A 17,593-nucleotide genomic window follows, 5' to 3' on the forward strand; every position below is an offset into this window, starting at 1 on the left:
TTCCCCGCCTGGGATGGGTCCGGAGACGCCACGTATCCCTAAGGAAGGAAAGCTCCGAGCTGACAGCCGAGGCCTCGGACCCCCCATAGGGGTCCGGGACCTCCTACGCCCATCCAGACCTCCCTTTCTGCGTGGGGGTCCGGAGCCGCCACGTGTCCCGGAGGCACGGGCGCGGGCTCGTGCGCGAGCCTTCCGCTGGAAGACTCGCCCACCCACCGCAATTAATGCGGATGGTTGAGGCGTGCTCTGTCGTCGCAGCACGCGGGACAACCTTTGCCAGGCCTCACTGTGCACCATGTATTACCAAGGTACACAGTGTAGCCGCCTGTGCCGCACCCGCTCAGAGCCCGCCTGCCGCATTAATTGGATACGATGGCACGACACTTTTTCATCATGCCGCCTACGCCGCAAGCTACGCGGCCCGTTCAGCTACGTGGCGGGCAACGCTGCTGGCTATACCTGGCGTCGTTCCGACAAGACAGCGCCTGGACACGCTGAACGGGGAACTCCAGGAGAAGACAATGGGATCCAGGAGAGAGATCTCCTTCGCCTGCGACGCCATAATTATGAACAGTATGTTATCTTGTACTACATCGTTGGGCCCACCTGTCGGGGTCCGACGCCCGTGTACGCGTCCTCCTTGCTCTATAAAAGGGAGACGCCCGTTAGAGAAAAGGCAAGTCGAAGGAGAGACCTGGGGGCAGTGGATAGACTCATTCATTCCTAGTGCAATACACCACACAGTGGATGTAGGGTATTACTCTCCGGCGGCCCGAACCACTCTAAATTCGTGTGTTCTTGCATTCTTGCCCCGAAGCCGGATCGCCTAATAGCTTAGCACTTCCCGAGTACTCCCCCTCGGGGAAAGGGCGGGTGCGTTCCGCCACCCGGCTGTGGGTACCCCCAAAGGCTCACGACAGCATGTATCATGCTCCTTCATGTAAAACAATCCTCCACTGCAGCCGCACTCATAGCTTCCCCATGTGTTCTTGCATTTGCATTCTTTGCACTGACATGCAGTCCTTTCCCAGGTACTAGGGCACTCGTTATAGGGTGGTGGAGTGTGTAGGCTTTGGGTAATTAAGGGCCTGGACCTCGTTCCAGCTCAAGAGTTGTCTTCCTAAGTCCTACACGACATGTCCAGCCCTATATCTCAAAGGATCGAGTACGACAAAGTGACCTCACCCACTGCTGCGAAGGGTCTGGGACGTTGAAGCCAGGTCCGGAAAGATCGTGCTGTTTCCTGGAGTGGTCCGGAGCCCTGTGTAGCGCCTTAGCCTGGTTCCGCACCCTAAGCCTACGCACTCCACCACTCTGTAACAAGCACTGAGCTACCTGGACCTGTGCATCTAGAGCCCCGGACCTGGTACCAGCCTGGGACCGGTCCAGGATGAGTCCCGCGGGCCTGATACTAAGCTGTAACTTTGAAGTGGTACACAGGTTAAGCCCTGACTGGTGGTAGCTAGCCTCAAACCATTGAGCCTACCTACCAGGGGGACCTGACATCCGTTTCAAAGGTTTCATGCAGATCAAGGTCCAGTCTCAGTGGTAGACAGACTCAAAACAACTGAGTCTATCTCCCAGGGGGCCCGGAGCATCCGCTTTGTCCCAGACATCATGAATGGATTCTGCATGCGTCAAACAGCTAAGTTGCAGTATCATTACTACCGTATAAGCGAATTTGATTCTTCTCTCTGTAGTTCTGTATGCTACATAGGGAACAAGACGCTCGCTCGCCTTGCAAACTATGCGGCACCTATGCCCAAGGAGGTCCGGAGTATCTTCTACGGCTCAGGTGGCAGACATGTCCAAACAACTGAACCTATCCGCCAGGGGGCCAGGGCGCCGGGGTGCTGCATACCGCAAATCAGCAACTGACAAACAGCTAAGTTGAAGTTTTCTTCTATTTCAAAAAATTTCAAGTAGTACAGTGTTTGTTACACAACGCAAAAGATACAAAGATACAATGCCCAGCTCAAGGGTCTGCAGGCTCCCGCTTGAAGTAGGCGGCAATGAAGTCGACGACCTCCCGCACGCTGTCCCGAGCGGTGGCCTCCCTCTCCGCGACAGGACCATCGACCACGGGCGTCAGCGAGATGGCCGGGTCGTGGCTCCGGAGGCAGGTCAGGATGTGCTCCGCTACCATCCGGATCAGCTCGCGACCCTCGGTTTCGAGCTGGCCAGCAAGGACCGGCTCCAGACGCCGAAGCCTATCCGAAGTAGAACTCAGCACTGGGAGGGCGTCAGCTATCGAAGCTGGTGGCTCTGCCACCTGGATTGGGCTCATTCCAAGTGGCACCAGTGCTAGGCTCGCTTCGGCCGCCCAGTCAGTGATCCGCTGGGCCCCCACGCGCTGGTCCTCCTGGTGCTTCTGGACCGCCTTCTAGACCACCTCTTGCATCCGGGAGTCCAGAGCCACCTTGGCCACCTCCACCTCGCGGGACCTCTCCTAAAGCTCGGCCTTTCTCTTCTCCGACCACTCCTTCAGCTTCTTGAGGGAGTCCCGCTGGCGCCCGAGTTCCTTCTCCATGTTGGAGGCGTGGGACTCCTGCTTATCAAGGGACTTCCGGTCCTCTTCCAGATCCGCCTCGGCAATAGTCAACTTGCTGGCTCTCTCCTACAGTTGCTCACGCCATCCCTGCAGAGTCGTAGAGAGGACGTCGAGCTCCTGCCTCCGGACCTCGAGACTCTGGCTGTGAGTCTCCAGCTCGGACTACTGGGCCGCAAGGCGAGTCTCGAGGTCGGACCGCTGAGCCGCGAAGCTAACAACCTCCAGGGCGAAGGTCTCTTCCCGCTGGGCCAGGGCCTTCTCCCGGCTCGATACTGCAAGCTCCCGGTTGAACACCTTCAGAAGGTTGGCTCGATAGGCCTCTTGGTCGGCTTTGAGCTTTGACCGGGTTTCCGCAGCACGGAAGGCTTCCGCCTTCGTGTGCGCCTCCAGGCGGGTGTGCCAGTCGGAGAGGCACTGGCGTTCGCTCTCCAGGGCAGACCACTCCCGCCGGAAGGCCGCCTCGGCGGAGGAGGTTGCCTCCACTATCGATCGCCGGACCTGGCTCAGCACCTGGGGAAGGGGAGTCGCTTCCTCCTCCGGTGGTTAGAGCTGCAGGAGCTGCCTGCCAAAGACCACCTCCAACTCCTCCTCTGCAACAGGACAGGAGCTGGAGGTGGAAGCTTCCGGTATAGACATCGGGGCCTCAGTAGACGTGCCCGCAGCGGCTGTGCCCAGCACCGGCGCCTCCGCTGCCGCCATATCAGGTGCGGCTGCGCCCAGCTCCGGCGCCGTCGCTGCATCGGGCGCGGCTGCGCCCAGCGCCGGTGCCTCCGCCGCCGCTGCGTCGGGCGCGGCTGCGCCCAGCGCCGGCGCCTCCGCCGCTGCTGCGTCTGCTACGCCCGTCGCCACCGCGTCGGGCCCCACCGGGCTAGCAGAGGTCGCTGCACCTGAGGTTCCCGCTCCCGCCGTCGCTCCCGCTGTCGTCGCAGAGGTCCCGGTCGCCTGGGCACCAGCCGACGAGACGGAGATGGTAGAAGAACTGCTGGGGCGAGGAGCCCTGGCAACAAAGTGGAGAAGCCTTCAGCAAAAAGCAGAGCACCTGGCACAGGGGAAGAGAGTAGAATAACACTAACCCAGAAGTGCCAGATACCCAGCGTCCTCGGAGGCCCGACCTCCACTCCTGCTGCTGCTGCTGCTCCCATGGCTGCGACGCGGGCGCAACTCGGGGCTGCTCCTGTTGCTGCTATTGCCGCTCTCGCGCCCACTGCAGCTGCTCCCGCGGCTGCTGCTGCTGCTGCTGCTGCCTGTGGGAGGTATCTCTTGGTGGCGATGGTGGCGACGCAGTCGCCCCGGAGGACCCGCGAGGCCGGTGGCCCGGGAGCTACCCTGGCCCGCGCCCTCAGCGGTCCTCTGACGCTTCACGGCGGACTCCGTGACTGGGGTCCCGTCGCCCCTGAGTAACCTGCGCCGGCCTGCGTCTCCCGACGACACACCGGAGCTGCCCGGCACCTGGCTGGAACCGGCTGTGGCGGTGCTACTAGCCACGGCCTGTTTCCCCTTCGTAGTAGGCCCGGACCCCGCAGTGCTCAGTGTAGCTTGATCCCTGGACGCGCCAGGGATCCGGAGCCCATGGTTCGGATCGCCTCCGGTCTGGCGTGGGGCCAGCCCCACGTCGTCAAGAGTTGGCAGGGTAGCCAGCACCGCCACCCTCGCGGGGTCCTCGCAGAGGGGGACAATACCCTGGGGGAGGATCAGGTTCTCCGGGATGAAGGCGTCCCCCATCACAGCCCGCACCAGGACCTCCAAGGCTTCCTGGGTCAGGTCGCTCCCCTCTCCGCGGTGGGTTCTGCTGCAGTCGTTGAGGCCGGTGAAGCTCCAAGCAGGGCGCGGGCGCTGCTTCAGGGGGGCGATCCGGCGCTTCAGGAAATCTCCGAGCACGTGCCACGAGGTGAGGCCGCTCTCCGCCAGCGACCTGATCTTGCCCAGCACATAGTCGAATTCTGGCTGCAGGGACGGCTTGGCCCTCCAGGATGTACGGTCGGTGGCAGGTCCCTCGGTCGACAGGGCGAGGCGCTCGTTGGCTTCGGTGGTGGCGATCACCCAATCCCTGCGCCACTCCTCCCACTTCCCGCTAGTAAGGCCGGGAATGTAAGGCGTCGGCAGGTCACTCCTCATCTGGAAGTAGTACCCCCCCCACTTCATCCTTGATCCTTCCAGACTTCACCAGGACGAAGAAGTAGCGGAAGAGGATGACGCAGGGCCGCACTCCCACGAACATCTCGCACAAATGCACGAAGATGGACGTCAGGAGGAGGGAGTGGGCGTTAGGTGCTGAAGTTGGAGGCTGAAGTCTTCCAGCAGCAGCAGCAGGAACGAAGAGATTGGCAGCCCCACGCCGGTGGAGATGTGCGAGGTGAATAGCACAAACTCCTCGGCGCGGAGGTCGCCAAGGGGAACCGAGCCTGCTCGGACCCCCAAGCCGGTCTACTGAGCACTCCACCCAAGCAGGCGGCGCACCGTGTTCAACTCCTCCTCGGACTGGAAACGGCGGGGATGAGCAAGGGATGCCATCTCTCTGTGGAGGTGAGGAGCAGCCTGCGTGAGGGAGCAAGGGGCAAGGAAAGCTCGAAGGCAAAGGGACGCAAAGGTTGGAAGGAAGAAGGCGAATGCGGGAAAGTAACCGCGGTATACGGTTCACCCCATTATAAAGCCTGACTCAACCGGCGCGCCCCGGAACCGTCGCTGGAAACCAAGCGACGCCCGCACCTGGTTTTAACCGCCCAGTCCCTGACAAGGGGGCCCAGGCCCACCTGTCAGGGTGAGCGGGTAACCAACAGGGGTGTGAAAAGACGGGATCTGGACCGTCGCCCGCGCGCGAAGCGAGGCGGAAGCTGAGCTGACGTGCGCGTATTAAGCGCTGGCGTGGCCAAGCTTTTCGGGAACTGCGTCGGTAGTAAATATCCTGTTTACTCCGGCCGCAACAATGCCGAGCGTCGCGCGCGTGACGAGGTGAACCACTGTATGTGGGGACCATGAGTCAGTAAGCCGTTGCGATGCGATGAGGCAGCAAACAACCCGATAGATGGTCAAAGCCGGTCAAGACCCCTGCAGTAAGAAGCTTCAAGCTATGCAGATCCAAATCACAGTAGTGGCCCCACCTGCGGGTTCGTACCTCCCCCAAGGTGGGCCCGGGGGCCACTGTCGGTACCTTGTAACAGGGATACCCACTTTTACTGCGGCAGGGCAGGACCCGCGTAGTTATCCGTAACTGTGTGTAGAGGACGGAGTAGCCAGGCCCCACGGGTCAGGCTCTTTCCTCACCAGGCCAATGGCCCCGGACCCGTTCCCCGCCTGGGATGGATCCGGAGACGCCACGTATCCCTAAGGAAGGAAAGCTCCGAGCTGACAGCCGAGGCCTCGGACCCCCCATAGGGGTCCGGGACCTCCTACGCCCATCCAGACCTCCCTTACTGCGTGGGGGTCCGGAGCCGCCATGTGTCCCGGAGGCACGGCCGCGGGCTCGTGCGCGAGCCTTCCGCTGGAAGACTCGCACACCCACCGCAATTAATGCGGATGGTTGAGGCGTGCTCTGTCGTCGCAGCACGCGGGACAGCCTTTGCCAGGCCTCACTGTGCACCGCGTATTACCAAGGTACACAGTGTAGCCGCCTGTGCCGCACCCGCTCAAAGCCCGCCTGCCGCATTAATTGGATACGACAGCACGTCACTTTTTCATCATGCCGCCTACGCCGCAAGCTACGCGGCCAGTTCAGCTACGTGGCGGGCAACGCCGCTGGCTATACCTGGCGCCGTTCTGACAAGACAGCGCCTGGACACGCTGAACGGGGAACTCCAGGAGCAGACAATGAGATCCAGGAGAGAGATCTCCTTCGCCTGCGACGCCATAATTATGAACAGTACGTTATCTTGTACTACATCGTTGGGCCCACCTGTCGGGGTCCCAACAGCCATGTACGCGTCCCCTTGAGATATAAAAGGGAGACGCTCGCTGTACACAACAGGCTTTCCAGACACACACAAACTCTGGCGGACTCTCTCGAGGCAAGGCAATACAACACATAGTGGACGTAGGGTATTACGCTCCGGCGGCCCGAACCACTCTAATCCCGCTGTGTTCATCGTGTTCTTGAGCGAGATCGAACTAGGACTAGCTAACCCCCGAGTACACACCCTTTGGGCTTAGGCGGGTGCCTTCCGCCACCCGGCTGTGGGTACCCCCAAAGGCTCACAACAGCATGTATCATGCTCCTTTATGTAAAGCAATCCTCCAATGCAGCCGCACTCATAGCTTCCCCATGTGTTCTTGCATTTGCATTCTTTGCACTGACATGCAGTCCTTTCCTTGCATTCATCAATGTCTGTCACAAAATTTTTCACATCAGCATCAAATGAAAAGCGGGAACAGTTCAACAGCAAAACCAATTCTGAAGTGCATATTCAAATTTGTCCATTACAGCAGAAGCTGAGGAGGACATACAAACATTTCTAAAAGGACTAGAGGAAATGAACCTTACCTTCACACTTGTGTTTACCATCACCCTTGAACCCATCTGGGCATTTACAGCCATCATCCTGCAGATTATAGACACCACAACTAAAATTTAAGAGTCTGCAAGCATTTTTTTAATCAGAAACAGAACATGGCCCTACTGATAATATGGCAGTTTTAAGGACAGTAGAAAAGTCATTTGACACTTACAGTGCAGGCAGAGTTTGTCCGCCCATCCCTGGTGTCTTTCCAACACCCTCCATTGTTAATTTCACATCGCCCAGAACCGAATGCTACAATTACAAAAGCACATGTTGCAACTCAGAAAGCTCTAGTGCCAACTATTGATCTTCAGCAATCTCACTATGTTATTGTTAACAAACAAGAAAAAGAAAATGTCAAAAGATTAATCTTAATGCCTTGCCGCATACCTTCACAATGAGTATAGCCAGCACCAACAAATTTTACTCCTTTCACAACTGGACACTCACAAACTCTTCCACGGAAAGTATCCTGCATATTTGTCGAACAATTATTATATACATATATTAAACACTTAAAACAGAACAAACTGATAATCCTAATTTTCAAGAGAAACCTAACACTACAGGAGGTACCTTGCATGCAATGATGTTAGCAGCCTTATCTTGCCAACAGCCACCATTGTTCTCTAGGCACTCATTTGTTTGTATATCTAAGGTTATAAAAAAATACAAAAGAGCATACTACATGCAAGTTACACTTGGTGAAGTGCAAGCATCATAAATGCAGTAAAAATGGAAAAAAACTAGGGAAATCAATGCACCAACCTTCACTCAAGCAAACAGCTGGCTCAGTAGTTTCCCGAAAACCAGCACAAAGTGCTTTAAGAACTGCTCCTTTGACAAGCTTCCCTGAGAAACATAGACATCAGGTAAGTTCATCTGGAAATCTCAACACAACAGGGGCAAAGCCAGCCGAGAACGCCGCTGGGGTCAGCTTCATTGCACACTGGGGTCGGCTTCATTGTGGAACAGTGGGAAACAGTGATTTACCACTGATTTTGCAAAAAAAATCGTCGGGGTCGGCGGACCCTGACGCCTAGCTGCAGCTTCGCCCCTGCACACTTTTTATCATAATTTACAGGATAGAAGAGCACATACCTCTGTATTGTCTATTGTTAATTACAAGAGTTGGTAAGATGGTAACATCACCACGAGAGTCCTTGCCAATCTATATAAAGTGGTGGATGGTGATGTATTCAGATTAACAGTAGGATGAACAGAAAAGATCACGTGTTCACAATGAAGTACTAACCTGTGCATCTTGTTCGGCTTTCAGAATAGGATTTTCTTCATCAGCGTCTGGATCACCAATACATTTATCTATTGCTTTATGATCAAGGCCTGTGAATTATAAAGAGGTTCAGTACAAATACTGCAGCTTGCCACAGAACATAGCGAAACAGAAGTAAATACAAAACATACCAAGTGACTTGATAACTCCATCAGCACACTCCTTCGTGTACTTCTTTTCCTTCATTGGGCACCGAATCGCAAAATCAGTAACATAGTCCCACCATAACCAAGGCTTCTTGTGCTCCTTAACAACCTTAAACACACAATTTTGGCGCAAATTCTGGACCACCACATCTTTCCCATCATATCCTTTGCTAAAATCCTGTTCTGGATCAGGTGCACAGTATCTACCATGATTGATGCACTGGGATTTACACTGCTTGCTCAGAATGAAGGCCTTTGGGCAATACCAGGTTATATAATGAGGAGTGAACTGTGTGTAGCCTTTCTTCTCAAGTACCTGCACTGCCCCTTTGAAGCTCTTGACAAAATCAATCTGACTGTCGCATTTTGGGCCACATTCATCATTACTGTTGGTCCAAAATTCATACTCAACACGCTCATCAGGATGGGGCAGAGCCTCCCTCCAATCCAAATTCACATTGATCATATCACCATTATCAATTGCCTTCTTGAGCCTATCCCCAAAGCTCTTGGTTATTAGTGCTGAAGGGATAGTGATGTTCTCCAAATAATCTGCCCTCCCACTTTCCTCAAGGGTGTCCATTGTAATTAGAGGTTCATCCTTGTCGTCAGCGACAAGGATTGCTGCTGCTCCCGCATTCTGTGCATTACATGCCTTCTTTGTGAAGTAGCAATCTGAGCGCAACAAAACTCATATTATGCAATCCATTATGCATTCAACTAAGCAGATATAGTGCAACATCTTAGAATAGACAAAAAGCAGTGTTATATAAACAACAAATTGGTTGAAAGTAAAATCAATGTAGCATCACGGAAAATTGACAGGACAGTAACATAAATACTACATAATGCTGGAGTAGTGGACTGTGAATTAAGTTCCCTTTCTATGCATATCAAGTCATGGTTTGGTGGTAGTATACTTTAATACAACTGGGTCAATGAGTATTAAACTTAATCACATCATCCTATGAAGACAAGATCTAATCTTCTAGTACTGGCAAAAATAGAGACCACACGACTAAAAAAAGAATTGCCCACCTGAGGTCAATCTTTCAACATCAGTCTATCCAGTCAAACTAGCCCATGTCTTGTAAAGCTTACTAGGTAACAAGGACTAACTAACAATCCAATCCAACGGACTGGGGCAGAAAGAGACCTTGCTCAGTAAAATCGCAAGTCCACACGCGGATGACCTAACAGAGACCAAGTGCTACTACCACAGTCGCAAGGAGAAGAACCAATCTTGTAATTTTGCTCACCTCCCCTGTCTACGAGCAAGAAAGTGGGGAACGCCCCTGGCTTGGCCTTGTAGGAGATGTCAAAATCGTCGAAGCTCTTGCAGGTCTTCCTGTTTGCCTTGGGGTAGGCGACGAAGCCGACCATGGTGCCGCCATACTGGGGGACGCCGAAGTTGCCAATGGCGCACTCGTAGGTGCCCTTGAGGTCATCCGGCGCTGTCACCTTGAGGCCGTTCTTCTCCACCAAAAACCTCCCATGGCAGCAGCCCAGCAGGAACGCTACCCACACCAGCAACCGCAGCATCGCGCCGGTGTATTGGAACCCCATGCTCCGATCCAAGACCGCACTTTGCAATTGGCGAACAACAGCTGGGGATTGGACTGGTATCTGAGGTCCGATTGAAGCAAAGATAAGATCAATCTTTGCGGCTGTACGGGCGAAAAAAGCACCGAAAACGGTGGCGGAGAGCGGAAAGATTGGATTTTGACGGCAACGGGGAGGGCGCTGGAGCGAGTTCTACACTACTCGGATGAAGGGGTTGGAGTGGGAGAGATTTTTTGTGTCAGGGGGGTTTGGTTGGGAGGAAGCAGATCCTCTGCAGTACTGCAGAGGGACTCACCCTCACTGATGTGTGGGCCCCACGGCACTCGAGCCCACATGTCAGGGGGTGAGTCCCTCTGCAGTACTGCAGAGGAGACTCATCCGGTTGGGAAGAGGAGAAAGGAGAGAGGTGGGGAAGGAGACGGAAGGACCAAGGACCCGGTGTAGAAGCCTCGTGGTGAAGCAAAACCAGAAGAACACATGACCAAACCCAAACCGACAAGTTAACATGTGTTTTTTTTCACATTGCATCTTCAAAGAGAGAAAAACATAAAATTAGATAATCAAAGATCAAATGGCAAGCGACTGGAAAATTCCAAATTATAACCTTGAATGATACTATGTAAGCACGAGATTAGAAACAACGAATTTGTAATTTTTTTCCTTTTCACGAGGACACAAGAAAGCTAATTGTATTATGTATGATAATAGATACTTTCTTCGTTCCAAAATGTAGGTCGTAAAATGTAGGTCGTTTTGGCTTTTTTAGATTCATAGTGTTTGCTATGTACCTAGATATAACATATGTCTAGGTACATAGCAAAATATATGAATCTAGAAAAGTCAAAATGACCTACATTTTGAATCGGATGGAGTATTTGACTTGCAGCTTTGAGTAAAACAATACTATAGTCTTATAGCCTTTGTCTCGGCACCTTTTAATTGCACATAATTGGGGGCACGTGTTATACTTGGGCCGTATTAAAAGCAGTGAGGCCTAGCAGGCGCATTATTGGGCCCTTCCTTCAATCGAAATAAGCTAATTGACCTGTTGGATCCCAAGTTCATCAGGCCCAAATTATTGGTACAGAACATGTTGGATCGATGCTCCTTCTATGTTGGGAAAACTTAAATTGACACACCATTCATGGACAGTTTGATGCCTTTATTTACTATTATACTTCGTCCTGATTCAATTTCATGCCAATTATCCCTTTTCATGTTTTGTCACCCGAAAAATAATTTGTTTTTTAACTGATTCTTAGGGCTAGTTTGGTGTGGCTACAGCTCTGGCTCTGCCAACAGCTCTTACAGGACCCGCATCAAATGAGGTGCTCCATCCGCAACTCCGATAGTACCATATTGGAAGAGCCGCAACCCTTTTTAAGAGTGCTCCGGTGGAGCTGCTCTGCTCCTGCTTTGGCTCCACCCGCTGGAGGAGCCCTCACAAACGGGACCTTATGCTACTTTTCTTTATTTCTTCGGAGGGAGTGAGAATGAAAATAAATATACAAAGCGATCCTTTAATTACATGCCAATTTCTTAGCACATGATGCGAAACCAAAAAGGGAATAGCTGATTCGTACTTTTACATGAATTTTATCTCGTGTTGGCTCGTGCATGTCTTGGAAACTGACAATTTGTTTCTCTGTTGTGCAAGTGTAGGTGTACTGCTGTACAATGATCGTTTAATATATACATATATACAGAACATGGTGGTAGGTCCCAGCATGTATATTGGTGACTTCAAACCTGCATTACTAGCTACCTTGGCCAATATTTGCATTGTATCATAAAAATAACTGAACGATCAACTTTCCACTGGCCGGTGCATAAAAAAAAACTCTCATATGCTATTCTGGAAATGGGTTTAGCTACTTTGCCATATGAGAAACTGAACAGTGATGATGTAATAATATATTGTCCTTTTTTGTAGCTAGTGTGGATGACTACTGGAAGCAACATGGGTTTGGATAGTCCACTGACTGACGCTAGCTAAATTGAAGGTCCCATGCATCGATCTATTTGCCACACTTCTGTCCACACACGTCCATAGCTTACTGTGTGGTTAATTTCCAATTAGTCAAAATCTTCAATTGCTTCTTTAATATTAGCAGGTTATACATGAATTTGACACGTACTAATGATACAAATAAAATTGATTGGGAACATTGTTTGAATATTGTGGGTACAAAATTCCCAAGAAAAAATGTGCAATAATCCACAAACATCAGCACGCTAGAATTTGAACTATGCATATTTGGGCACTTCAAATGAAAATTTTATTATCAGCTAAAAGTTTTAGATTCGGTTTTATACTATTAATAACTTTCTTTGTCTCGATTAATTTGTTCTGCATGCAGAAATCATGAAAACTTGAAGTATATTATTCTTATACTTGGAAGCATGAGATTTTAAATGCAAATAAAGTGTGAGCCTGGAGTATTATATATATTTAAGGAAGATCGATTTGGAGTGTTTGAAGTGCTCTGCACTTAATTTTAGGTTGATTTTTCGCCTATTTGAACTTGCTCAGCTAGCCTTGCAGAGCTCAGATAAGCCTGGCTGGCCCACTTTTGATTCGGACATGCAAGTTGCAACATTTCTGCAAGTTTGACATCAGGAGTGATGCTTAACTTTGACATCAGATGGTGTTTGTCATGCTTACGCGCGGTCAAAGTTGCAACTCCAATGCAATCAGAGGCTTCGCGGATCCTTCACTAGATTTGCTCTCTTGGCCCTTTTCCTCGTTTTGTTTTATTACAGTTTTAATATATCGTTTGTCCTTCCATAATTTGTTCATTATTATATACTACTAGTAGTCTAGAAGGATCATCACCAGTCATCAGCACTTGTTTTCCACACGCGATACACACATATCACATATGACTGCTTCAATTTTATTTGTAGCACGCAGCAGTAATTCCTTTACGCAACGACTCATATTATCTAAAACGACTCATATTATCTAAAAACTATGTACTAGTAGTTTTTTCTTCTAAGATTTTATGGCTAACTAATAGTCCTTGAAGCTGTCGCACAGGAGGAAAAGCTCGAGATCGGGGAGAAAGTCTTGTCCAGGTGATGCTTCCTCTGCTGCCATCATCATGTCTCCTCCTGTGGAATGATAATATCCATTGCAGGAGGAGTCGCCGGAGATGCATGAACTGCTTGTGGTCGATGGCGTATGATAATCTGTACCGCAGGGCTGCTGCTGCTGCATACCGCCGATAGGAATTAATGGCGGCGGCGGCGTTTGATGATGGAAAGCAAGGGCGGAAGAGGAAGCCTCGACCTCGACAAGAGGAGGCAGCACCAGCACCGCCGGTGGTTCTTGCTTGACGACGACATTATTCATCATCACGGCAGCATTTAGAGGATGAGGATTGATGATCTGTCTGTCGCTGCTCTTGTTGGTGGCTGATGTGCAGTATTTGTTGCAGGTGTGCTTGTTGTTGTAGGTGACCTTGAACACGGGAGGGTCGCTGATGCTGTCCTTCTGCTGGACGTGCTTTGTGGCGAGGCAGCCAGTGTCATCCTTGTAGGTGCACCTGAAGTAGCTCCTTGTGAAGCTGGTGCCGTTGATCTTCTTCTCGCCGTATTTCCTCCACTCGTAGCCGTCCTCGTAAGGCACGGTGGTCAAGCCTGCCCATGATGAGCTTGTTTTTCCTGCGGCTGCGGCTTCCATTCTTGTTCTGAAATACATAGTAGTAGTCGTTGGAACGAATCAATTAATAATTGCAGAAGGTTAAACATGCATGCATGTATGGCAACACTCGATATATAGATGGCTTTGTTAATTAATTCGTATTACTAACCTTCTTCTCTTGCCTCTTCTGGCCGCGCTCGTTGTTTTTGCTTCCGGATCGGGAGCTGCTCCGCCATGGCTGGGCGGCTCAGCTTTGATGCTTATTGGTGCGGCTGGAGCAGAAGAAGATTGCTGCTGCTGCTGCTTCATGACGGAGAGGGCGACGTTGAGTGCTCGCAGCGCCTCGCTGAGGAGGCTCTGGGTCAGCTGGGTGGTGGTCGACGGCGGGCAGTGGAGGATAAGGAGGGGCTGCTGGATCTTGATGCGCTCGTACACCTGCGCCACCACCTCCACCGCGTGCTCACGATCCGTCGCACAACAATAATCCATTGTGCTGTGCTACTGATCGATCGATGATGGCCTGGATATACTAGATGTGTGCTTGTGGTAGTAAGTGATCGATACCCACGCCTGCGCGCTTATATATGCGGAATGGTCTAACTTTCAGTTGACCACCAGAGCTAGCAGAGCGCGTGGAAGGTACGGTGGTGCCCAAGCAGCAGCTGCAGGTCCAGGAGCAGGTGATCGAGCTCTCACTGTACTAATTTAACTGAAGGTGGGCGTGGGCACTAATAACCCAGGTAGTTATTAAGACGAAGGTGCTTGGAAGGAAGCTCGGAACGAACCTGCTTTTTTTTCTTTCCTATCCTAAGGTTCAGTCACAAACTCGACAGAGTTGACGACGCGTATACGCAGTCAAGGGGAGGAGAAAACAAAATCTGAACCCGCATGCCAAGACAACCCCTGCGCACGCATGCAGACAAGCTGCAGGGAGTCAGAGTGCATGGTCAGGTTTCAGATCATTATTTGAAGTACATGTAATAAGCTGCTAGCTAGCTAGCTAGCTAGCCTGGGCTAGCTAATTCAACATTGCAACTTGCCATTAACAAACTTGCGCTGCATCAACCATATTATATTGATGTGCCCTGACATTAATATATATTGCACCATCTAGATTAGATTAATCAAACACGTGTTGTACGTTGTGCCAGCTACGTATGTATAAGCAATCTAGATTAGTATAAGCAAAACATCGTGTCTGACCACAACATGCATGCAGGTTGCAGGAATAATTAGTTTACCAATCAAGTTGCTAACGATTATAATGATGATTATTGGTACGTGCAATGCCTGTGCCAATCACGTACTTTATTTAATCTATCTACTGCATCATGTCGTACTAGATTGTTTGCATTCTGCCACGTGCGTCTCACTACTGTTGCTCCTTCGCACCACGTGCGTCTCATAAATTTACAATCCTTGGCAACTTCCCATGGGCGCAGAATGTTTGGGTTAGACTTGAAGGTTGAAGAATGTACTCTGATGATAAGTAAATTAATAGTGTAAAATGGCCGGGACTTAACTATGTAAGTTCTAATATTTGTGAACTAGAATGTCCTCTAGGCCGGGCAATACCATATTATAATGTATTCACAGCACCTAGCAATGCAAATACAAAACTTAGGCCTCTGTTTTTTTCCATATATACAAAAAAAATTTCTTCTCTTGATTTTTATTGTGCTCCTAACCTAAGCTTGCTTAGCTTGGTCTCTCTTTCCATAGTACTTATTGGCGGTATGATCAATCAAGATTTGCGCCAACAAAGATGTACTTTGTTTAATTAAGCAATATAATTTTGGGATCGTAATGCCAACGTTAGGGTACTCACGTCATGCGTGCCAACGTAATAAGTAATGAGAGAAAGAGAGACCAATATAATTAATGCATCTTGTTGATGATGCAATATAAGGCCAGTCTCAGTGGGGAGTGTCATCGACACAGTTATTTAGACTGGAATCTTAAAAACTGTGATAGTGGAGGGTCATGGTGATGACACTTCTCTCATATTTTATGACATTCATCTTTTCTCTTCTCATACTATTGGTATATGTTATCAAATTTAATGTTCATGGTATTTTTATGACCCTCCCACTGAGACTAGTCTAATGCAAGCTAGTCCAAGGACGACCACACGCGACGACGTGACCTGACGCACCCCCACATAACAGGACGATCCTTGCTAGATTTGCAGTAGTGCATCCTTTTCCCCGTTCTTTCATCATGCATGTTACCGTTTGTCTGCCTTTTATGTACATATATATAATCTCTGCACGACTGCACTTGCCTTTCCACACGCAGAGCATATAGAATGATAATAGCGCGTGTAGCTTTTATCTTTACTGCTGCTTTATTTGTTTCGAAGGACCGAAGCCGGCGACCAGAGGGGGGTGAATGGGAGCCGATCAAAAATTCTTCGAAATTCGAATCGTCGGCCTATGTCCCAAAATCGCCCAAACCCTCAAGCGTTCTGACCAAAGTTTAGAGTAGCTATTGAAAAGCTAACCCAACACAAAAGGCCTCGAACGAGCGAGCGAAACCACGAAGCAAATCGGAAAAACTGCAGCACTGATCTGCCTGGACCGGTCTGACCGGTGTACTGGACCGGTCTGACCGGTCGAGTCTATTCAAAATCCAGCAGACCGGTCTGACCGATCGTGACTACCGGTCTGACCGGTGGCACCAAGAAAACCCCGAAAAACTTAGATTCAAACGGTGAATCTCGACCAAACGACCACGAAAATCGATGAAACTTGGGGGATTGCTTCGCCCCTACCCCGTGAACATATCCCCAAAAGATCTCGTCCTAAAGATCAACGAATCTTGAGAATTATGAGGGAGATCAAAAGGGATTGGGGTTTTCTCAAGAACTCAAGGAAACGAATTCGAACAAGCCAGTGAATCCAGAGGGTTTAGGACAGGTCTAGAAGCACGGAAATCACCGCAAAGAACTCCTGGACTCCTCGCAATCAAGTGCACCAAAACGAAATCGAAATTTCATCAAACAAGGCACAAAACGAGGAGATGGATTGATTCAAACCGCCCAGAGGGCACGAGGAGGTTAGGGCATCCTTTCCCAATCAAATCCACAAGAGTTCTCACACAAACAACATTCGAATCTACCCTAAAGAGATGAACAGGGGGAGAGAGACACAGGGGCGGTGGCCTGGAGAACAGAACAATTCACGGACACGATACAAAAGCCGCAATTGACCTAACACAAGTGAAGGGGTATTTATACCCGAGGGACCGGTCAGACCGGTACGCTGGACCGGTCAGACCGGTTGGTTAGACCGGTCAGACCGGTGCCAGGGACCGGTCAGACCGGTTGGCCTGCAGCACCCCCTGTACACGATCTCATCCGACGACCGAGGGTCTTTCTTCGGAACGAAGTCTTCTCCACGATGCCGCCGTCTTGATGAAGATCCAGTCCGCGGTTTTGGAGGGTCCGCGAAACCCGGGTAAGTGGCCGGTTTTGAGAAAACCGCCAAAACCTCACGCGCGGGAAGATTCCCGCCTCCACGCCGTGGCCCTAGACGCCGTTCCCGCCTCGGCCTTCTGACGGCCCTAGACGCCGCCCGACGCCCGTCACCTCCTCGCCCGCAGCGAGGCCCTAGACGCCGTTGACGCCCGTCGCCTCCGTCAGTCCCGAGACCGACGCCCGTGCCTCCATGACTTGGCGTCTTCAACCGCCGTCTGCCTCCTTGGTTTTGTGGCGCAAACCAAGAAACCCGTCTTCCGTCGCCGCTTGCGCCCTCGATCCAGGAGTGGACGCCACAGCTGCCGCCCGGTCCGAGCTCCGGTCCCGGCTGCCCTTCACCACCGTCCACCGCACGGTCCATCGGCCACAGCACCTCTACGGCAGCTCCCCGTCGACACTCGATGCCCGTGTACCTGCAATCCAAA

General features: G+C 51.1%; 2 protein-coding genes across 2 annotated transcripts; both read right to left on the bottom strand.

Annotated features, from left to right (window-relative positions):
* Window positions 1–3,419: 3,419 nt before the first annotated feature.
* On the bottom strand, window positions 3,420–10,047 carry LOC120700306 (vacuolar-sorting receptor 1-like). Its single transcript, XM_039984534.1, has 11 exons — window positions 9,741–10,047; window positions 8,467–9,156; window positions 8,297–8,385; window positions 8,143–8,212; window positions 7,810–7,893; window positions 7,618–7,694; window positions 7,432–7,513; window positions 7,211–7,293; window positions 7,026–7,083; window positions 6,727–6,869; window positions 3,420–3,548 (listed from the first exon to the last, which is right to left on the bottom strand). The coding sequence occupies exons 1-11, from the start codon at window positions 10,045–10,047 to the stop codon at window positions 3,420–3,422; spliced, it is 1,812 nt and encodes a 603-aa protein (XP_039840468.1).
* A 2,865-nt stretch (window positions 10,048–12,912) lies between these two features.
* Window positions 12,913–14,391, bottom strand: LOC120696542 (probable WRKY transcription factor 41). Its single transcript, XM_039979495.1, has 2 exons — window positions 13,860–14,391; window positions 12,913–13,736 (listed from the first exon to the last, which is right to left on the bottom strand). The coding sequence occupies exons 1-2, from the start codon at window positions 14,177–14,179 to the stop codon at window positions 13,058–13,060; spliced, it is 999 nt and encodes a 332-aa protein (XP_039835429.1). The 5' UTR covers window positions 14,180–14,391; the 3' UTR covers window positions 12,913–13,057.
* Between the last annotated feature and the right edge of the window lie 3,202 nt (window positions 14,392–17,593).

This window comes from Panicum virgatum, chromosome 3K (genome assembly GCF_016808335.1).
Source record: "Panicum virgatum strain AP13 chromosome 3K, P.virgatum_v5, whole genome shotgun sequence".
Classification (NCBI taxonomy): Eukaryota; Viridiplantae; Streptophyta; class Magnoliopsida; order Poales; family Poaceae; genus Panicum; species Panicum virgatum.